The 24,089-nt window shown below is 39.3% G+C and overlaps 2 protein-coding genes across 2 annotated transcripts; one reads left to right on the plus strand and one right to left on the minus strand.

The window, feature by feature from the left end:
* Positions 1-7,910: 7,910 nt before the first annotated feature.
* On the plus strand, positions 7,911-17,915 carry epoa (erythropoietin a; the record flags this gene model as incomplete). Its single annotated transcript, XM_079257691.1, has 5 exons — positions 7,911-8,007; positions 13,152-13,282; positions 13,412-13,498; positions 13,737-13,901; positions 17,763-17,915. The coding sequence occupies exons 1-5, from the start codon at positions 7,986-7,988 to the stop codon at positions 17,913-17,915; spliced, it is 558 nt and encodes a 185-aa protein (XP_079113817.1). The 5' UTR covers positions 7,911-7,985.
* Positions 17,916-20,064: 2,149 nt separating this feature from the next.
* pop7 (POP7 homolog, ribonuclease P/MRP subunit) lies at positions 20,065-22,695 on the minus strand. The gene is made up of 2 exons (XM_079257692.1): positions 22,573-22,695; positions 20,065-20,948 (listed from the first exon to the last, which is right to left on the minus strand). The coding sequence occupies exon 2, from the start codon at positions 20,892-20,894 to the stop codon at positions 20,439-20,441; it is 456 nt and encodes a 151-aa protein (XP_079113818.1). The 5' UTR covers positions 20,895-20,948; positions 22,573-22,695; the 3' UTR covers positions 20,065-20,438.
* Between the last annotated feature and the right edge of the window lie 1,394 nt (positions 22,696-24,089).

The raw sequence follows: 24,089 nt of genomic DNA on the forward strand, positions 1-24,089 counted from the left end.
CAGTCTCATGTGGCTTACATGAGACTGAGCATGGACCTGCTGCTGTTTAGAGCAATGACACTTATGAAATGAACTAATGTGTATAATTTGTAGGTTTATGATGTTTTTATTTTTATCTTTGTGGACTTTGAATGTTGTGAAGCAGTTCATAAATAAACATTGACTGGTTGATATCACGCTATCACTGTCTCACTAAAACTTAGCCAAAAATTCAGAAGTAGTGTGAAAATAACTTTTTGCATTCAAACAAATTAGGAAGAACAGCCAGGTGATAAACTGACTTGACGGACAGATAGATAGATAGATAGATAGATAGATAGATAGATAGATAGATAGATAGATAGATAGATAGATAGATAGATAGATAGATAGATAGATAGATAGATAGAAAGATAGAGAGATAGAGAGATAGAAAGAGAGAAGATAGTGAGATTAGAAATGGACTGAATAAATGTGGCCTGTTTTGGAAGGGTTGTGGGTGAAAGCTACTATATCAAAAGATCATGACGGCACAACTTAGGTTTGCAAACCTGCATCTGAACAAACCACCAGATTTCTGGAACTGTGTCCTCATGCAGCAGCAGGAGAATAATCACATGCAAACAAGAAAATCTTAAACAGAATGACTGAAAAAGGAAATCAAGGTATTGTAGTGACCCAGTCAAACTCCAGCTCTCAACCTGACTGAGAGGATTATAAACTGATTGAAATACTAGTTGGACCTTCAGAGGCTGATAAGATAAACTTAATTGTCCCAAAGGAAATTTGTGTTGGGCTGAAGGAGGCTGGTGCAACTGCATTACAACATTCATGATGACAGAGATTCAAACATGCATGATAATAACACAAGTGATGTAACAAAAGTGCAAAATGTACATATTACACAACGCTGTTGGGCAAATAAAATTGTCATGAGTGAGTCATTTGGATAAATAAAAACAGAAAGAAGTAGACCTGAAGACGAGCAAATCCAATTAAAAAACAATAGTAAAAGTACAAATAATGTAATCAGTGGGAAACATAAAGTATATACAGAGGATGAAGGTAAACTCCTAAACTGAGGGTTGTGACCGTGGCTGTTGTGTAGTTATATGGATGAAGAAACAAAATAGTGCTTCAAATGATTGCAAAAGATTGGTAAAAGTTAAAATTCTAGATGGTGATACGTGTTTGGATTGAGTGGATTGTAGGTACAGATGATCTTTGTGTCCTTTTTACCACACAATGACAGCATAACACAACTCTAAGCAACTTCAAAGTCATGAGGAAGTGAAATGAGCCAAAAGGTTGAATTTACCTTTTGTAACTACAGAAAACTCCGGCAAACTGCAAGCCTATGGAATCCTGAGGCAAATGGACCATTATCCACACCAGCTGAACCACCTTGCATTAACTCATAACCTTTCAAATTGACATGCGCTGGTTAAAGCAGCAGATGTGGAAGAACTGCAAGGTAATGAACTAAACAAACTGCAGTCTTGTTGCACTTAGGGCACCTCTTTTCCATGAAACTTTTCTGATGTGATTGACTAGAATTTTTTTTCTTCTTGTTACCCTGCAGAAATTAAAAGTCAACAACATTTGCTTTCTCTACCATTTCTGCCTGTTCTTCAGCTCATAAGCTCTGATTCATTTCATATCCTCCTGACTTTTCTGACCTCAGCTGTCCTGCACGCTGTTGCTATTTGGGTGAATGTGAGGATGTCACCAGTGAAGTGCATCCCAGTCAGTTCTGATAAAAGTCCATATGCTTGCACTTGTGATGGGCTTGCCTGCCATCACAAGTGCATCACACTGCAAGCCACTTGAATACGCAAATAAATCTTCAATTCAATTCAACTTTATTTATATTGCATCAAATCACGGCAATGTCATCTCAAGATGCGTTACAGACAGAAAAAAAACCATAATGAAAGCCAGTTCATAATAGCCTATATAAGGAAACCAACAGATTGATCTGGAGGATCCAACAGAAAGACAACAGACAACAGGAACTGCTAATCCCGGCCAGGGAGACCTGCTGAGACAGGAGACATGTTAATGATGCAACACTGTTATTGGGGGTAAAAGAGAGAGATAAAGTGAAAGAACCTCAGTGTATCAGGAAATGTCCCTCAGCAGTCTAAACCTATAGCAGCATAACTAAGGGATGCTAACCATCCCTAGCTATAGGACTTATCAAAAAGATAAGTCTCTGGATTCTGGATCAGCTGAAGGCTTTTCAGGGCATATTTAGGACAGCCTGGTAATAGAGAGTTACAGTAATCTAGTCTTGAAGTAACAAAAGAATGAACTAGTTTTTGCATCACTCTGAGACAGAATGACCCTAATTTTGGCTATATTACGTAAATGAAAGAAGGCTGTTTTAGTAACCTGCTTAATATGTGGGCCAAAGGACAGGTCAGAGTCAAATATTACTCCAAGGTTTCTCACTGTAGCACTGGAAGCTAAAGTAATTCCATCCAGGTTCATTAGAAAACTGGAAAATTTAGCTCTGAGTTTTTCAGATCCAAAGAGAATTACTTCAGTCTTATCTGAGTTTAAGAGGACAAAATTTCTAGACATCCAAGTCTTTATGTCTATGAGACAATTTTGTAGCCTATCGGGCTGATTTGTTTAATCTGGTTTAAAGGATAAGTATATCTGAGTATCATCTGCATAACAATGAAAGCTTATTCCACGTTGTCTAATAATTTTGCCTAAAGGGAGCATATATAGCGTGAAGAGTATTGGTCCAAGTACAGAACCTTGAGGAACTCCATGACTTACTGTAGTATGTGAGGAGGACTTGTCATTTACATGAACAAACTGAAGTCTATCAGATAAATATGATCTTGATAAGCCAATTTTGTTTTCTAGTCGAATCAACTCTTTCCAGGCTCTTTGCATTTGCACACCTGTTTACAACCACATTGTTGCGCTGTTTACAGTAGAGGAGTTTCAGGAGCTTTTGGGGGGGGGGGGGGGGGGGGGGGGGCTTACCTTCTGTGGTCTGAGATCAAAATATGTTCAATAGAATTATAGGATTCTTGTCAAAGCAGACGCCTGCAATCTGAAACAATAACTTCCGACCCCATTAGTGGCTACTGTCTCGACCTCTGCCTTGGCTCCTGTGTCGCTTGCATTCGGTCCCCCTATTCTTTTATGTCAGCTTCCTGTCTGGTGTCGCGCCAGAGGAGGAGACTTATCTGGCTGCGAGCCCAAAACTTGGATGAGAAAGTGAAACACATAGACACACACACACACACACACACACACACACACACACACACACACACACACACACACACAAAGATAAGCATGCGCTTTCACTGCATGTTCCAGTCTCACCACTGACACGTTGTTTACATCACCTTTGGATGTCTTTCATAAACCAGATGCATGTAACTTTATCCTGAGTGTAACATCTTCTCTGTGCCATTTAGATGGTTCTAAATTCAATAACTGTGTCCCAATCCAGACCAGGAGTCACTGTGACTGGACACCCCTGCCCCCGCACTCACCACACATCCCTCACCGCCCACCCCAGTCCCCTGCTCTGGTCATGAAGCATGGCTCTCAGCACGTACCTTGTCTCCCTCTACTCTCTCTCATGTTGGCTCAGACATAAGCAAACAGTCCTCTGAGCAAACAGTGCAACTAAGCTGTCAACACTGTCTTCAGCTTAGCACTGAGGTGATAAAGTAGCATCAAAGCTGACTCAGACTAAGCTGCTGGGTAGGGAAATTTACACACTTAAGTCTGCATACTTTGAAGATATTGGTTTATTTTCATTTAGTATATTTCTTAGGCATAGCACCTATTTTTTTGCAGCTTTTTACACAGGAAACAAAATTCTAATGAACTTTAATTATGCTGCCATAGCTTATTTACTATTGAATTATTGACAGTAGCTTAATATAAAAAAAACCACAGTTTTTATTTGCAGCTTAAATATTAGATGTGATTTGTGTGTTTTGTACAACGCGCACAACTTTCATGCGCTTACGAAACTTCCCCGTGCAGACTTGTTGGCTTTGTGAGTTTTGTTTCCAGGTATTTATGTGAGCAAAGCCATGTGTGCTACTTGACGTTGCATGTGGACTTCTGATAATGCATATGCAAACATACCTTTACTTCCTGTCTGATGGAAGAGCTTTGGAAGACACCCCCGCCCCCTGTCCTGTGTGACACACAGAGGGAACGTCCAGGAAATTTCATTATATTTCCTTTACTCTGGCTCCACAGGGGCTGTCACAGGTCATGGTGAGGATATGGGATATAAACATTCCCACTTGATGTGCAGAGAATAATTTGTGTTTAATTTTTTGTAACTTATCTGAACCACACCGAATGCTGTTCATTTTGGTGAAGCTGAATATTGTCATCACAGTGTTAATGTATCTGTTTGTTTCAGGTCTATTGTTTTTAAAAGGCAAATTAAAGTGAAAATATATTTTTTTAAAAACTGCCACTTTTAAGTACCTGCATCAGTCGAACTATTGCCTTTGCAGTCCAGTGATCAGAGAAAGTATTGTTTCAGGCTGATTATTCAAGAAGAAAATGCAGTGTTGAAAGGCTCCAAATGGTTTCAGAAATTGTACAGTGACTCTAAAATATTCATGACAAGTACACATGTACAAAAGCTACTGTCTTGAGAACTGCCAAGGTATCTTTCTTAAAAAAAATTTGAAACTATACACAGGCATTTTACATGGGAGCTCAGGTAGTCAGATTCACTGTAAATGTGGTTGTATTAACAGCCAAATGTTTAGTTCAATGCTCCACACCCCCACACTGAATGTCATATGATCCTTTGGCAAAAACTACAGAAACCCCACATTGCCTTTGAATGTGTTCCTCACTTATAGGTCTGTTAGAATAAAAAAATTTCAAGTTTAAGTGGTCTTTTGTTTTAGACAACAGTTCCTCGATTTAGTTTTAATATCACAGTCGTTTTCAGTATTTGAATAAAAGGCGACTGAACTTCTTTCTGATTAAAAATGTTTCACTTCTCATACAGGTTTTTGACGTTTTCCAAGAAAAAGTGAAACAACTTCAAATTTCCCTCTTAGGATTCTTCACGAAACATTAAAGTTTAATGGAAAAGAGACCCACATTGACAAGTCTCACCTTTTCATAGACAGATTTTTATCAGTCAGGTTAATAGAGTTTAGAGTATCTCACCATCATCATCAGTTTCCATAGTCTCTGTTTTCTGTTCTTTATATTTATCACTTAGCAACTGATGATCAGCACAAAGTAGACGCTGTAACTGGAGAACTGGTTGCCTCCCTGCTGGATTTCAGTACAGATGTGGTACAGAGGTACAGATGTGAAGAGACTTCTTCACTGCTGCCACTTTTCTGTCTCTTTGGGCTTTCTATGTCTCCTTATTAAAGTCTATCAAATGATTAGGCCCTTATATATAAAAATAAGTTCTTGTAAATCTGACAGCAAGCTGTTAAGAGGAGGCTCCGACTTTGGAGGCTGTACTTCAGCAAGTGTGTATCATGGCTTTATTGGTGCTTCTTAGACAGTCCGAACTTCCAAGAATTAACATACAGCCAACATAATTTTGTGAACTTTTTGTTCAGAATTCCTCTGTAATTTGTGGATTTACTGCATGATTACACAAACTGTATATTAAAATAACTACAAAACAGGAAAAAAAATAGCATCTATTCATAATATATGTAAATAATTCAGGTATATAAGGCAAGATTTTAGTAGAGGTCATGTTTTTGCTGGAGTTTCTCAGCCTGTCTATGTTAACAGCTTTACAGATAAACTACTGGGTGGATTTATGTGATTTTTCTTTTCTTCTGAGAATCAGTCTTGGTCTAACGTACATTTTATTAAATTTTGGCTTTGATTCGGATCACCATCTGAATCCAGAGATTTCTTTTGACAGTTCTTTATCATTTCAAGCTACAACTGTTTTCCCAACAGGTTATTAATCAAAGATAGATCTCGATCCAAGCAACATTTTGGGTACTATGATCCAGAACAGGAAAACATAGGGAATCTTTGGAATTTTCTTTACTGCAAGAGAACACATTAAGATATAAACATGCAACACACATCAAGACTCTAGGAATCAAAATTACAATGTGAGTAGAAATGAGTTGCTTGGAGGAGGTTTGTGCTCTCCAATGCTTTTCTAGTTCTGTAAGTGAAATCATGTTTTAACAGCTGATGGTTCCGTCCCCTTCACAATCACAAAAGACATAGGAGGACTAGCTGAACACAATAGTAGAGTTCCAGGCTATAAGACCCCAGTGAAAGGTACATATCCCCGCTTTATAGATTGTTTGCGCCGTGGCAAATTGTTTCATAAGGCAATGACATAAATCAGAGGCAAGAAGGACAAAACTTGGTTTACACGAAGATCACCATCCTCACAGTCTTGTGAGCATTTTGTCTAGAGGAGCTGATGAACTTGACCATGTGACTGGCATCTTGGGTTCTTGGAATCTCCAGGCAATTCAAAGGACCAATGTAATGACTTAAGTTGCTTAACTCCAAGCTTTATAATCACTTGACTTTTCAGGAGATGACAATCCCATGTCAATGTCCAGAGTTTGGGAGTTCGTGGCTCCTTTAATTCTTCTGGGAATCTTACCTTTAGTGACCATCTTCATCTGAATTTCAATCTGGAAAAGCAAAGGAAAAGAATGAGATGGAAGGGTTTGATCACAAAGAATGAAAAATGAACAACTACACTTAAACTGGATGCCGTGAAGGTAAGCATAGCTATATATGTTTACACACACACACACACACACACACACACACATATATATATATATATATATATATATATATATATATATACACATTTAATTTTAGTGACTTCTTTAAAAGTCCCATCAGGGAGTTAAAATGATTTAAATAGGAATGAAATAGGAAGACACATCATGTGGAAGTTTTAGGCTTTCACACAGGATGTGTGTCACTGTCAGGGTGGAGGAGGGTGTTATAAGTATGCCTACTTCACTGTCTTGAAGGTGCCGTCAGTTGCTGTGTAAATCCTGGCAAAGGTGGCAGACTGAGAGGGTGTGTGGCTCTTTTAAATCCTCTAAATAATCTTTCAGCCACTGCAACCACTGACTGCTCACCATTCATTCTATTGTGGCAAATATTTGTGACATCCTCATTTCATTTTTTTTTTTTTTTATTAATAACTCATCTTTTTGAAAACTACTGTGAAAACCACCTCCGAAAAGCCCCCTAACAATGAATGGGAAGTCTAAGCGCGTCTTTTTTTTTTTTTTTTGTTGGAGACATTATTTAGTTTTGGCCACATGTTTAATAAACAGGGATAGCCCATTATTTGCACAACAATGAAAGAAAACATTTAGCCTTAAGGGAGGAGTAGTTTGTATTGTCATCACAGGAACAATGCAACTTTATTCTCAAAGTCATCAATAAAAAATCAAACGGGGATCAGTTTTTAGAAACACCTACCGGATAAGTGCACAAGAGATCCACAAAAGAGCTTCGTTTCCAATTAATGGGCAATAGACGGACCTATTGGCCAAACCGCGAGGACCCTGTGAGGGGCTATGCGGACACCGCTATGGAATTTCCCAGTGAGTTAAGGGCATGCCTTCATGATTTTTTCCTCTCTACGCCGGCTTTAGTTGTTGCTCTATTTTCAAGCTTTACGCAGTGGGGGACCGCGCGATGGGGTTGATGTTTAATCGCTCACAGTGCGGGGCGTAAAAAAGGCGCGTGCTCGCTCTTGCAGGCTATCACGTTATCACATATCTCCCCCAGGGGAGGTAAATAAAAGGTTATCCCAAAGCACAGCAGTGATGCAAAGTGGTGTAGGTGAGCGCTCTGTCCAGCAGCACGGGGCTGTTTTTTTCTCCACGGACCTCCGCGGACAGCAGCGCACTTGGCTGCGTTTTGGACCTGTTGGATATCTGGCGTGACGCGTGCGCATATAGGCTGTTTAATGATCTCACGATGTTTTTAAAAGATGCGGCACCATTTCGCGAATGTTGCGGAAAACGGGTAGAGGTAAGAGCGAATTTCCTCAGTATGATGTTTTCACTGTTTTTGCGCATTTACCTGACAGATCCAGCCGAGTTCTGCTGGTAGACTGTGCTCATCACGCTGAGGATGCACACACTGATTGCTTAGAGATGAGTTATTCCTCCACTGAATCATCTCTGTTTGATTGTATTCCCGTGGTTGCTGATTCACGTGAAAGATTTCCTCTAATTTACCACAAAGCTAACGTGCCAAAGGATTGTAATATAACGAGGGTTCATGGAAGTGTATTGTGTAATTCCACCAGAGACAGATATACTTTGGGAACACGCGGTTGCAGCTGCCTCCATTAACTTCTCCAACTTTTCAGCTCCTAAAACATAAAGTTGTGCCTGGAAGTAGTTTACACCACTGAAACAATTAACACATTGAGACGTCCAAGTTAACTAAATGTATAAATTTTTCTTGTTAGGAAACCTTTTCTGGCAGTTTTCGACTAATATTGGTTTGTTGTCCTTTGATATGGTTGGAAGTTAAATGTTGCTTTTTGCCCAAAAAAGTTGTCTGTCCAGCTGTGAGATTAGTGCTAGGCTACTAAATACATCCATTTTTATACATGTCTGTAGAAACGACAGCCACACAAAGAGTATCACTTAACTTAAAGACTATCTTAGTGTTGCCATTAATAAATATCTCCTCTGGCAGCAGATGGCTCACTGCAAGCTGTAATAGTTTCATAAAATTAGGTAGACTTTAGCTCTCTTTCATGATTGCATATTTAGGATATACTTATGAAGGAGTCTAAAAAAATCCAAGGCTATGTTTTAGGCCACTGTTGCATTATTTGAAATTCCTTTGCAAACAGATGCCTGTGTTTCAAGATAAGAGTGCTGCAGAGACAGAAAGGCACTGAACAAAGTTAACTTTGTCTTTTTAAAAAAAGATAGAAGTTAAATGTCATAGTATCTGGAGAATGTGTGGTTTCAGGTAAATTGGATACTTTAGGGTGCAATGATCAGTCAGACTGTGTCTTCCCATCCACCTCCTCCACTGGAATGACTGAGCTCTGGACCTAAAGCAGCACAAGAAAGATATCATTTAGATGGAGGGGAAGAGTTTAGTAAACATTCAGAGTGAAAAATTACTAAAATGTTTGGGCTAACATCCAGACCAAATTAGTCATTTAAGTTGGAGGATTAAATAGATTTCACATGGGAATGGTGATATTTAGACTGGTCTGCAGTGCAAATGACATGCAAATGCTGAAGCCTGAACAGATAGAAGAGGGGAGAGAAAAGAGAGATAGCACTGATAGAGGTACACAGCCACTGAAAGAAATGATGTAGAAATATGTCAATAATCAATATACCTATACGTTGAGGGCCACTGTCCTGCAGGTTTTCAGCATGTCCCCGTTCCAACACACTTGGCTTCCATTAAATCGATCCAACAGCCAATGAAGTTCTGCACAATGACTGATTAGTTTATGTCAGGTGTGTTGGAACTGGGATACATGGAAAACCTGGAGGATTGTGGCCCTCAAGGACCAGAGCTGGACACCATTGCTATACAAAGCCTGACCTTCTTCCTTCCAATGACACTTTGACATGTGTAGAACTTTTCTACATGCACCACTTCTTGGAACACATTCATGTCTAAGCTGTAAAGCTGTCATTTAAAATGAATTAATCTTTGTTTTAGTTGTTTGGGTGGCACATTCGATCCACTCTTGAGCCAAAGATGCTTTATTTTCTGCTGCTAGAGGCTGCCCCAGATGACTCGACATGCTGTGAAGATGCCGAGTATTGATGACCATTGTGACAGTCAGTCTTGCTCTCTGGGAAAATACGCTACAAGTCCTTTCCTTCAGCATGACACAGCAGACTGGAAAACTGCTGATTCTGCACTTTTGGGCACAGTCATCGCATACTTCTGTCAGCAAAAAAAGTGCAAGAGGTTATCAGAAGCTGACAGTACTAAGGAATTCCAGCAGAGCAGCCGGAAATGACTACATACCTGTCATCTGATCCCTACTTAACTACAATTCTGCACTTTATCATGGAACACCCGTCCAAAAGAGAGAGGAGGCTAAAAAGCAGTCACCGGCCAAAGATAACAATCCAGCGTCATTAAACCATTTCCTCTACACCGTTTAGTAGGTTTAAACTTTTAAGACTGTGTCTGGCATGAGTGTGTTAAAATAGCTCTTATCAAAAGTGTCACTTCACGTGTGCACCCTGCGACCTGCCCATAGCCTTTCTCATATTGCCATCAGCCGAAGTGTTACCACTTGTATACTACAGCTCCTAATAAAAAAAAAAATAGCGGCATTGTTTTGGCAGCTGAGTTTGGCAGACGAAGTAGCTCGTAGTCTGGCCACGGTCCTGGACTGCGAATTCCATCACTGAGGTGAGAAAGTCAAGAGATAGTGTATGTGTGAGCGCACTTTTTAAATTGATAACTTCTCACGTAGGCAGTGGGGGTGGCGGAAAGGTCACTGATAATCCTCAAGCTGAGTCACACACATGAAGAAAAGTCAGAGCATGTGGAAAAGAGGTCTCAATGTTGTGCAGAAATGTTATTGATTCCAAAACTGTGTTTTACATCATATCATGTAGGTGAGCATCGATCCCAAGACTCTAGAGCGCTGATGTAAAGTTTTACTATAACTATGATGTGAATAAGACCTGCAGGGCTTTTAGAAACTCGTAGTACCACAATGGGTCTGGAAAGGGGTAAGAAAAAATCCTCAAATAGGTTAGTCATTGTTTAGATAAAAATGGACCTTCCAGGTGGAGGTATATCCATGTTATCAGACTTATTCTATGTAATGCTCTGTATTTAGCTCTTATTCATTTCCTGCAATGCCTATGAATTGTATTCATCATACAGTTTTCAGTTAGTCTGCAAAAGAGCCCTTGGAAATCCATATAATCAATGAATGTCCCATTCACAGGGCTATGTGTCAGCATGTATTAGGGTTTGAGCTGATATGTGTTCTATTCCGAGTCTATATGCATGATAAGTACTTGTTCATGCGAGGTATTGGTCAGCAATACTGTGGTGAAGTTGTTGGATGCATGGGCTGGTATAAGTCAGCTGTGCTTCTCTATACATGGTCTGTCATTTCAAATCTCCTCAGGGACCCTGGCATTGCAGAAAGGGGGCATAGAGGTTAAGCTGATTATACTGTTGACCTCTCAGAAGACCAATACTATTGGTAGACAACTTGCTTTATTAATCTAATTTTGGAAACCTAGCTCCCTTTGTGCACGTTATTTGAGAGTCTGAGAACTTAATATGACTTCTGTCTGACCTGCCGACTTGGGAAGATCATCTGTATTTTCAATCACGCTTTTGCGTCACGCACGCAGGCCGCTGTGAAAGAGTGCATTCAGCATGTGGCATGGAGGAACAAGGCCATTTTCCCACATGACACAACAAAATCCCACTCATGATCCAGAAATATTCTAATGCTGTGACTTTTGAGGATGTTAGAAGTGTCTTTTTAGCTCTCCGAGAACAAGTTAGAAGTGATGTCTCCTAGGAGAAACTCACAGATATGCAAATTATAGAAGCATCCTGATATCTGCAGGTTTCTGTTCATGATCCGAGATATCACATGGTTTCTTCATGAGAAACTGCTTTATCATGCTGAGTCATCCCATCATCCTGACTTAACATGTTTTGGAAAGGGAAATCCCCTGCTGGTATGCAGTGTGCATATTTTTGGTGAAGAATCTGACACCTGCAAAAGATCTTGTCCAACTGCTTATGAAAGCAGTTAACTGAATGGCCACATAGGTTCTCACAAACAGAATGGGGCTCAACCTGGTGGATAGTGAGACCTGTGGGGATCTCCACAGGACAGTATACCTTCCATGACTTCCACAGACAGAGAGACTGAGGTGATGTCATGTGTAGCTTTTAGAGGGAGTCTGATCTACCTCTCTGTGAACACTTCATTGTCTACTACTTTGTTTAGTTCTTTGAGGCAGAAGGAGATCATGTTTGTCATGCAGGACATTCCACCAGTATTCACCTTAGAAAATAGCATAGAAAATATAGCAATGGAAAAAGCAAGCATCCAAAGAGACAGTTTGAGATATTTACAGATTATGAAAGCCTTCCAGAGGTTTCTCATGCTTGTAAACCTAAAACATATTTTAAGACAAAACATGTGCCAGGTTTTTTTCTTCTCTTGACAGTCTGTTGAAAAGGATGTTTCATTTTAATTCAAGTTCATGTTATGTTAATGAATCATGTGTCTACAACTGGAGTTAATTCCTTAATTTTAACTTGGTTTAGCAAAAATTCATTGTAAACTCACAGATATCCACTCCAAATTGAACAACAGATGCCACAGAGTTCAGCCAGCTTGGATAATATTATTATAAAATCCTAAAAAAATATTTCCTTCGACTTATTTAGGAACTGACTCATGAAGCCAGTGGACTCAGTGTCTGTTTAAACCCTTTTGTATTTGCATAAATGACGATCATTTAAATCAGGGATCCCCTGCACTGGTCATCAACACCTGCAGGATTTAGAAGTCTCCTTGTTTCGACACATCTAATGCAATTTGATTGGTCATTTAGAGACTTCTGCAGAGCTTGACATCAAGCTGTTAAGGATCAGTTTCATTTGACCTCGGTATGTTGCAGCAGGGAAACCTGTAAAACCTGCAGTACAGCGGAAATGTCACGATCAAATGATACTATAATTTAACTCCACACCCCTTATCAAGGTTTTACAAGCACAAAAAGTGCAAGTAAGGCATCATTCAAACTCACATTAAGTAAAAGATAGACTTTTAAATCTCATGAAATTAATGAGGGTGTTTGAAGCCAAAACGAGCTCGACGCGTCATCTCAAGAATAGCTCATGCACAGATAGCAGAAGCATCCAAACTTCTACAAAAGCAGCAGCTCATAAAAATGCAAATTGAGTTGATTTTCTGCACATTGTTGGAGGGATTTAAAGATTACTTGTCAATACTGTAACGTTGATGCACATTTGGACAGCGGCATAGTGCAGAGACAGTATGACCTATTTTGATATACAGTTTAAATGTAAGATCTCTCAGGTGTAGTTTGCATGTGAATTTTAGTTTGATTGATTATCAAACCTTCAGCAAATGCCTTTTTTTTTGTTTGCATCTGTGATGGCAGGACTGTTTGCCTTGCTGTTGATAGTGTTGGAGTGGACCCGCCCAGGCCTACCATCCCCACTAAGGCCAATCTGTGACCTGAGGGTCCTGAACCATTTCATCCAGGAAGCACGAGACGCAGAAGTCGCTATGGTGAGAGGAATATGTGTCTGCATGCATTCAGACTAAAGGTTGCTGCAGACCCTGTGGCTCTCTGATCACCCCGTGCTGAATGTTTGAGTAAGATCAATCTGAATATAGTCATTGTTATTCTGTTTTCAGAAGTCGTGCAGAGAAGAATGTAGCCTGTCAGAGTCTGTCTCTGTTCCCCAAACAACAGTCAACTTTGATGACTGGGAAAAGAAAAGTGTGAGTAACCACATCAAGTCAATGGAATCCTTGAGAGAAGACGTAGATTTGCTACAAAGAAGAGTATGCACATTGCAATTTTCTAGACGTCAGATTTCCTGCTTGAGGTGTTTTCTTGTGGGATTTGTAACTCTTGTTAATTTCTAACGGAAGAACTGATTACTTCCGACTTGCTTTGATCCTTATCACTTCCAAAATGACACTCTTAACTCTTTGGTTCTGTTTATCTTTTGGGAAGGCACCGGAAAAAGCTCAGGAAGTGCAGACTGGTTTGTGGCTTTTACAACAGGGCTTCAGCTTACTACAGACATCGGTCACCAACACAGCACTAAACAGCCACCTCGACAACACTGTCAGAAACCTGCTCAGCATCAACGCTGTGCTGCATAGCCTCAATATCCAGGTGAGTTGCTGCAGTTTGAAGTACAAATTCACAGGTTAGGTTGCTAATGGTGCTTGGTTATTGTCTTGTGTCATTTTCATCTTCATAGGGACGAATTTGAACTTTTTAAAGATGAGTTTTGACTGGGTAAAATAAATGTTTGTCAAGTATAACAAAATAGTTTTCAATATTTCAAACCAAATTAGTTAGCTTAAAAACATGCCAAAAGAAGTAAATCATGCAAAAAGTTTACATCTGCAAATTGATGTAAACAAATAAAGAAATAAAGGTGGTATGCAATAAACTGTTACAATTTCCCTCTGGCTTTAATAAAGTATTTTTAATTTAATTAAGTTCATTACAGGGCTGCACGGTGGTATGGTGGTTAGCACTGTGGCCTCACAGCAAGAAGGTCGCTAGTTTGATCCTTGGCTGGGGGGGGGTTTGGGCAGTGGCCTTTCTGTGTGGAGTTTGCATGTTCTCCCTGTGTATGCGTGGGTTCTCTCCAGGAACTACAGCTTCCTCCCACCGTCCAAAGACATACATGTTAGGTTAATTGGTTACGCTAAATTCACCCGAGGAGTGAGTGTGAGGTCAAGTGGTTGTTTGTCTCTGTGTGGCCCTGCGATGGACTGGCGAGCTGTCCAAGGTGTACCATGCCTTTCGCCCAAAGACTGCTGGGATAGGCTCCAGCTTCCCCGCAAACCTGAATTGGATTAAGCAGTTAGGAAAATGAATGAATGAACGAAGTACATTACATTGCACCATGTTCTCACACCTTGATTATTTTGGAAGAGCCTTTTTCTTATTAAAAAGTGGACGTGATGCAAACTTCAAAGGTTCATGACCTATTATCCAGCATCAAAAAATTGAAAGCGAAAAAGACAGAGAAGTGACGAAAGTCAATAATGAACTTACTTTTACTGGCTGGAAAGAGCTCAGAGAAGAGACAGGATATAAAATGGATACTGACTCAGCCGTTGTTGTCCTTTTAGAAGTTCAACACAGTTTTCAAAGAAAGTTTCCATGATTTTCTCGAAAAGGGCTACTCACTTCGGTTCTACAAAGTCTGCAATACATCAGGTTTTCCATATATCCATCCATGTAAACCTGATAGAATGTTAGAGTCATTTAATGTGATTCAGGTGTGTTGAAGTCGGAATACATGAAAGCCCTGCTCTAGAAGACCATGGAAACTTTCCTTGAAAACTGTGTGTTGGACTTGATAAATGAGCTCATGTCACCCTGCTGCTCATTGCTCTTCATTGGCTTCCGGTTGCAGCGCGCATCAAATTTAAGGCTTTGCTTCTGGCTTACAAAACAATAACTCAAACGGCTACTGTCCACCTTCACTCCTTAATCCAGACCTACACTCCCTCTCGACAGCTGCGTCCCACCAGTGAAAGACACCTCATGTTACCACCAATACGTGGGACTAAATCACTAGCCAGACTTTTTTCCTCTGTTGTGCCACGATGGTGGAATGATCTCCCAAACTGTCCGCTCTGCAGAGTCCCTGTCTACTTTTAAGAGCAAGCTGAAGACTCAGCTCTTCAAAGGAGCACTTCCACACTTAGTATAGCTATAGTTGTTGGAAAGTTGGAGAACTTAGCCCAGTTCTTTGCAACAAACATGATGATATTAATTCTTTGTACTTTAACATTGGTGATATTATGGGGTAGGAAGGGGAAAACAAAAAAAAAAAAAAGGCTGTAGCACTTCATGTAAGGGACTGCGTCCAACTGGACAGTCTACAAGCACCTTCCTACGATGTCCTCTACTGTTTGATTTCATGCTTGTGTTCTTCTCACTATGTAAGTCACTTTGGATAAATGACTTTAGAATAGAATAGAATAGAATAGAATAGAATAGAATAGAATAGAATAGAAAGACAAATGAAAACACCCAGCCTGAATGCAAAAGGATCTTCCTGATAATGCATCAACTCTTGGAGTGACGGTTTACTATCACACAGCCGTTTGTGTAGTGTTAGTTTATACAATCTGAAAAGTTTGCTGTCATTTTGGAAACAAGTCCTGTGGACTGTGACATTTGTCACAACTCTAAAGGCCTATTTATGCTCCAGGTCAGACGTCGATTTCAAACACTGTCATACTTTGCCACCTCCATACTGCCATGCGTCGTCCGTAATATTGCTCCTTTTTCTGTGTGAAGTGACGGATGGCTAACCTCCTTGAAAATTGACCAATTGCGCATGTAACCAACATAGGAAACAGACAAAACTGTCCATCCGCCTGCATATTCATCTTCTTTGTCAAGCATACATGCGTCACTGTTTATACCAAGACTGCCCATCTCCAGTCCTCAGTCCTGCAGGTTTTTGATATATTCCTGCTCCAACACACTTGCCTCAGCAGAACTTTGTTGGCTTGATCCATTTAATTTTAATCAGGTGTATTAGAGCAGGAAATACAGAAAACCTGCAGGACTGTGGCCCTTGAGGACTTACTTTGGACACCTCTGGTGTATACGTGCAATATCATTCATGCTAAGGGTAAATTAGGTAAGGTTTTAGGCTTAAACTGCAACCGGTCTTATAGGGAACGTTTCACTGGTAAAATGAATGGATCCCCTGAATACCTGAAACAGGATTATTACCATAAACTTGGTTAAAGTTGAAGGGTTTGCCACAGTCTTCACAGCCCTTAACCTAAAAATCACCTGCAAATAATAATAATAATAATAATAAAAAATAGAGCAATACACCCAAACAGAAGTAGTCTCCATATTCCCTTAAACCTCTGAACTGGTTTGAGCTGTGATGCTTGTGAAAATGGAGGTGTCTAACCCATCTTGGCATATCAGCTGAAAGCTTATTGGCTCACCTGCATACAATACTGTATGTTTATAATCTTTAGTAGCCATAAAACCAACATAAAGTAAAAATGTAGGCTTCTTCCAGAGTTAAGTATGTTTCATTGCAGACATGGCTAATATGATTCCAGCCACCAGTTTGGAACAGTGTTTCACAATCCTGGTCTTCATGGACCACTGCCCTACATGCTCTAGCTCTTACCAACTCCAGCAGACCTGATGCAGATTTATTGAACGTCAAGTTTTTGCAAGTCTGTTAATAAGCCAGTCATTTGAATTAGGTGTGTTAAAGAATGGAGACCTCTACAACATGCAGCCCAGTGGTTCCTAAGGTCCAGGACTGGGAGACATTGCAGATGTGCTGTAAAGTAACAAGCTTTGATGAAAAGAAAAACAGGGACGTAGAAAATACTAGAACAAAAATGAAAGAATGTCAGTAATGAAGCAAATATTATAGGATCATTTTAATCACTTGTTTTATAAGCAGGCTTATTAGCTTATCCTTCATCATTTTAGTAAATTTATCAGCACTTTGGCACAACAGTCAAATTAAAACAAATGGGATTTTATACATCTGAAGAATTATCTGAAACAGTTGCTTTTTTCTTAACTCATTACTGGATACTGACTAATTATTAAGTAAGAATATGTGTTAAAAAGGATTTAAAACCAAATCCATTTACCTGTGGTGAAAAGATTGTGTAAGGAGCAGGGTAGTGGAGCAGGATGGAAAAACACTACTTCATAAGTCCTTCATGAGCTCAAACTGAGTTTATTGTAATGAAATAATGAAACTTTCTATGATAACTGAGAGACTGTGGGATGTCATGAGACAGGCTTTTAAATGAAAGCCTTTCATTAAAATGCCGTAGGTACTGATACTGCTGCACAAGCTTGTTCTTAGATTGCTGGAGCGGTGACAACACAACCTCTGAAATGGCTTGGTTCCAAGCTGAGGCCTTGTAGATAGAGATGCCAGAGCAGAAAGAACTGTCTGTATCTGAAAACATGGGTCATATCAAGATGCTTCTTTGTATTCTCTTCCAGGAATATACCCCACCAGCAACTGCAGCGGGCCTTGAGGGAACATGGAAGGTGTCCTCAGCTGCAGAAATGCTTCAAGTCCATGTCAACTTCCTGCGAGGCAAAGTGCGCCTTCTTCTTTTGGATGCACCGGCTTGTCAGCAAGATGTCAGCTGATAAGTTGATTACGCTACTCTAGGCTACAGTAATTTGTGTTTCCAAAAGTACGAGGAGGAAATTGACACCGTTAACCTAAGCACTGGGTGCTGCGTGGGAAGAGAAGGACACGGCAGTCCTCAAATAAGGTGGAAGCTGAAAGGACAGTCCCAGCAAGGCTATGGATGGACAGAGATGATTGCACCTTGGAATGTAGATGTGACTCGTGGACATGTTGAAGCACAGACTGACCAGAATGATGCCTTTGGCACTGTGTTGCACTTTGTGTGTGGATGTACTTTTGTGTGTGTGTGTGCGCGAGAGAATGTTGAGACTAAATGTTTCAGTGGACGTAGTGTGTATGTGTCTGTTTCAAGCGAGTTTGACCCCGACACTCATCTTTTTTAAAAGTGAAACGTGGAGCAAAATGCCAAGAAAGTATTGATTGCACCGGCAAATCAGAGGACTTTGAGGTCGCTAAGAGGCAGACATGAATGAGAACTCACCCAGCATGCCTTTAACATTTTACATCCATGCCTCTCTGAAATATTAGGCTCTCCTGTTGGAGTAGGTCAGTGAATAATTTAATATTTTTTAAGTTGTGTAATAACTATTTATACAGATTTTCTAATTTTAAGCTCCAGTCTATAGGTTAGTTGCAGGTCCTTAAGGTTTTAGGTGGTCTCTCTCTGTCTAACTCTTCTGTGCCACTGAACATTTGCACATTTGCAAAGGATTTCCCATCTGCAAAGGCAAGCTGCTCTTCCTTGTTGTAAAGATTGTACGGATCCTAACATGCCATTGCATGTTCTCTCCCAAGAACGAAGGCCTACAGAGCCGATGCAGAGTTTTGGTTGTAATGAGAGAGCAAAAGGTCAGAGTAGAGGCTTACATGAGAACTGTGAAACTGTTATCTATGTTTTTATTTTCTGTCTAAACCCAACACTCGAACTCTCCATACACTGATAGCCAGATTGCATGAAAAAAATTTACAATTGACATCCTGTGGAGCTGTAATTGCAAATAGCTTTCCAGAACCTGACGCTAACACAGTGTCACCCCCCCCCTCCATTGTTCGTCATGGAACAGCAGACAGGCAATCAGCTCGTCCTGGGAACTTAAGGCTTTCTTTAAAAAGGGATACTCAACAGTTTCACATGAGTTAAGTGTTCTTCCTTGTTTTTTCCTTATTTTTATATTTTGCTACGTAAGTGCAATTTGTTTTTTGAGGATGTTTGTGCATTTTCTTTCCTGTTTTCTTCTCTTTTTTTGTACTGTTTTGTCCCATCACTGTCAAATTCACTATTTAAATACAAAATATTGTTCTTGGATAAAGAAAGGATAAATGGAAACACAACAAAGGGAAGTCTGGTCATTTCGTCTGCTATCTGCCTTTTAACATGCTGCAGCAACAAGCAGTCTTGTGACAGACACTGACAGAAAGTAATGCAGATCTTACTTCCATCCTGCCTTGTGTTTAACCTGATGATGCATGCCAGGTGTTATACTGAAGAGTAAAAGAAAAGCATTTTCAACTGTGATTTTTGTACAAGAATCAAAAAAGTCGCCTTTCACCACATTATTTTTTAACCAATAAACACCAAGAAGGGTTCTCCGGTGATAATCCACATTTAAATTGATTTTATGTCATCATGATACAAACATTGTAAACAATCCTTCCATTTTCTTAACCACATAGTACAATTCAGGGCCGTGGGGAAACCGGGGCCCATACCAGCAATCATTGGGAAAGAGGCAGGGTACACCCTAGACAGGTTGCCGGCCCATCACAGGGTCTGCACCGCCAGACAAGCAAGCATTTACAGTTACACGCACTCCTAAAGACAATTTAAACTAACCAATTAACCTAACATGCATGTCTTTGCATGGTGGGAGGAAGCCAAAGTACTTGGAGAGAAACCACACATACATAAGGAGAACATTCAAACTTCACACAGAAAGGCCACTGTTCAAACCTCCCACCAACCTCAAACCAGCAACCTTCTTGCTGTGAGACCACAGTGCTAACCACCATGCCACTGTGCGGCTTACTGTAAACAAACTGAGAAAATATTGTGACCTGATGCCATAAAAGTTTGGAAAAAATCCTAGCATGGTAACAGCTAAATACTGACACCTAGTGGACACAAATAGTAACTACACCAGCATGACGAGTTCAGTTTTTTTAATAATATTTTTAAGCACATGCAGACACGATGGTTCCGAAAATGAAATACAACTGTAGGTGAGCATTTGGGACAACCACATGTTTCCACATGATAAATAACTTAAACCTACCAAATACGGCTGTTGCTGTAAGTCATGCAAACTTAAAAAAACAAGACACAAACTCCCAAATTACAAAGTCAACTTATAGCTTCACATTTGGGAAACTGGTAAACACCGGGGCATTTTATAGGACTGTATTATAAATTCTCCACATAGAGTCCCACCAGACAATTTTTATGTCCATTTGGACACCAGATGATAAATATGACAATGAGGAATAATAGAACCTGCTGACATACTGGATCTCTGTTCAGATTACTGGGGGTCAGGATAGAAAACTTTAATATGAATGGCTGAGTTGTTGCGTGTACGTGTCATCGGTTCCCCGGCCTCATCTGGATCTTCAGGCTCCAAGTCATCCACGAGCTCCACTGTGGAGGTGTTGGCTGCCAGCTGCAGCGCTCCCTGACTACTGGCCTGCAGCTGAAGAGCTATATTGATGGCCCTGTTAATGGCAAGACCCAAGCCATGGACACATATCTCCCTGTGACCTCCACCTTCCAGGAGCTTCTGACAGCGTGCCAACTGAGCCCGGAAATCAGTTTTCATGTTGACATAGACGTCATTCCGTCTCTTTGGGAGCTTACGAGGGAGGCGCTTCCTCAGGGTGTACTCGACAGGATCCATCTCTACAGCTGGCGAGCTGGACTCTGTGTGTGCTGGATTAAGCTGAGGGACGGAGGACATCCCAGGGTTGCGTGGCTCTGTCATGTGTCTTGACAGATATAAGAATGTATAGGAAATAACTGGGACCAAGTGAGGAAGCTGAGGACAAAAGCAGAAAAACATGCTCAGGACCTACAGTAAATTTTTATATAAAAAAAGATAACTTCATAACATAAAAAAACTGTCTTAAATATTAAACTTCAGAGACATGCAGCAGATCAACATAAGAAACTTTAAGGATATTACTGTAGTTATAACAAATATGAAACACAACATAATTCAATAACAAGAAGTAAAACAGACATAAATTGTTTCTTTTTCGAAAAATATTACTTCAATGACATGCTCAAAAAAGTGTCACTGATTGAGGAGTTTGTTGAGACCAATATATTGAGCTTTTGTGTGTCAATCAACATGTTTTTCTTGACATAAATGTAATAAATAAAAAACAGTAGGAACATTGGCACACACACCTTCTTTAATTACACCTTCAGTATGGCATATATATATATATATATATATATATATATATATATATATATATATAAAAAACATTGAACAACATTATAACATTAATGTGATTATTAAAACTAAATGGATTATCTGTGAGTAATATGCAGTCTTTAATAGACACTTTAGAAAGTACAGCTGCCAAAACAGTAAGCTTATAGGTGTACATGCTGGGTATTTACAGTTTGTAACAGCTTAGATTATTTAGATATAGCATATGAAAATGTCACACGCTGTACTATTTCTACCTTTTCCAAACACAATCCTGTTTCAAAACAAAGTTCAGATCCAAAATCCACCCTAACCGAAAGGCATGCCATTTCACCTTTATTACACCAAATGATTTTGTGTTATTATTCAAACAACTCATATTTTTCTCTTATGTATAACATCATTAATGTTTTTCTGGCTTTTACATGTAATTTTAACACATAAAACACCATCACGCTGCTCATTAATGACATTAAAGCTATTAAGAGTCAATAAAGTACATTGCCAAAGACTTTAGTATATTTCCTACAATATAATTCCTTCTCTCTTTCCATGGTCTTATCTAGTGAAATCAGGAATGATGAGCTGCAGATCATAAAAAACACACTTGTGTAGCTGTCAATGCACTGCATTCACAGGGGGGAAATTAAAGCTTGACAAAACTGATTAAAAATGCGAGAAAAACACGGAATGCTTTGTGGAAATAATGGCATACATGTCAACCACAACTATGTGTAATGATATTCTTGATACATATTGTAAGTCCTCACTTTGGTGGCATTTGTAAGAGGCACTTTTTTTTTTATTTTTTATTTTTAAACTACATAAAAAACATACTAATGACCTATTTATAATAAATCATGAAGTGGTTTCTCTTGTTCCCCACACTGACATATAAGCTTTCCTCTTACAAACCACGAGCATGACATGGACATTGCTAACACGTCTGTATTATCCTGCTGAAGGCTTTATTTGTAGTTGAACATGCAATGTGTCACATGTGCCCCGTCTTCCGTAAATAACTATTTTGTTCCGTCCAAAGTCAATTATAAATCCCAATAAACGATTATTGATTCAATGTATAAAATGAGGCGATTGCTAATGATAAACAGGCAGGGAGACGGTTAGCCACCGCTACAAAGCCTGCAATGACCAACCACATGGAGTTAATATTATTTTTTCATATATATATATATATATTTCATGTAATGAAGAGACTTGCCTTTAGATGCTGGATTTAAGTCACATTGACGTTTATGCTTCTCGCTGACTTAGAAGACGCATGTTATTTTGTTGATTTATTTTTTCTCAGAAACGCAGCATCCTTCAGCCCGGAAGTGCTATTGCCGGGGAAGAAAATCTCTGTAACACCGTAGGCAACATTAATTCATTAAAAAAAAATTCAGCCCTTCTGTCATTCTATCTCGCAATATTATGACAAATTATGTAAGTAATCAAACCTGTATTTTTAAGGTTAGTTTAAAAATTAAGCAAATATGAATATAATACAACGGAGATTTTCGGAAAGCGATTGGTCTTTCAAATTATTGCCACTCTTTACTGCCATCATGTGGTTAAATGTCGCTACCGCAGACGTTGTGATAACATTTAAAGCACTATTGAAAGTAGGAAAGGTTTTATTTATCAGACTTAGATAGGAAAATTATCATAAAAATAATTACACGTTAAAACAATATAATCATGTCGTACAGTTTTTGTCATGTTGACCACCAGAGGTTGCATATTCAGGCTGTTTTTGGTTCACTTGGCCCATGGTCTGATCACCTGGTAAAACAACACTGAATGCAAACAGACTCAAAATGAACCAAACTTAAGTAGTAAACAAATGCTACAGAAGCCCTCTCAACTGTTGAAAGTCATGCTAATTCTTAACATGCTATTGCTTATGGTAATTAAATGGTAATTGGAGAGTTGAATTGATATATTTAGGAGCTGTCAAAGTGTGGTACATCCATCTTCTCAGTGCTTCTGTTCAGCAAATTTTATGACAACTACATGCTATTTGCAGGGACATATTAGTATGCACTAACTTACATTTCTAAAGCTGTTTTATTTATTTATTTTTATTTAATTTTATGCAGAGATTACTGTGATATTACCCAAAATAAAGATTTATATGTGCAGGTACTTATCTCAAATATGGAGTTTAACTTCATGCTTCATTTCACTTGAGCACCTTAGTTCTTTGTACTTTGTGATTGAGTTCAGATTTTTCTGAAAAAAAAATCTTAAATCTGCAATGACTTGAAAAAAATTAATTTGTTGTTATGTTATAGGTAGATTTTTATATCACGCTGTTAAAAAAAATAAATACAGTTTTGCTTTCCAGTAAACCATGAAAAGAAAAGTGAAAGTAGTTCCTGTCAGTAAATAACCTCTGATGTCCAGTGCAGTGCTTGGGTGGGGGTTGGGTTCAGCCACTTTACCCCATTCGTTGATCTGTTAAATTCTGAATGGTCTAAAGTTGTTGTTGATCTGGAAGGGGGGGAAGCAACTGTTGAGTTTGACGCAAAGAGGACAAAGAGAGAAAAATGAATAAAAAGCATTGGGAGAGGGGAAGTTTATTAAACACTAACAGTTTTAGTTTCACTCTTACACAAAGCAGTTTTTTTCTCCAGTTTAATGTCTGTTTCTGGAGCAGGACAAACATGAAGAATCAACAGCAGCAAAACAAGCAGGAGCACCTCCAACCTCAGCTTGTTTACAGGAAGTAAAATA

The sequence above is a fragment of the Telmatherina bonti genome, assembly GCF_933228915.1.
Source record: "Telmatherina bonti genome assembly, chromosome: 18".
NCBI lineage: Eukaryota > Metazoa > Chordata > Actinopteri > Atheriniformes > Telmatherinidae > Telmatherina > Telmatherina bonti.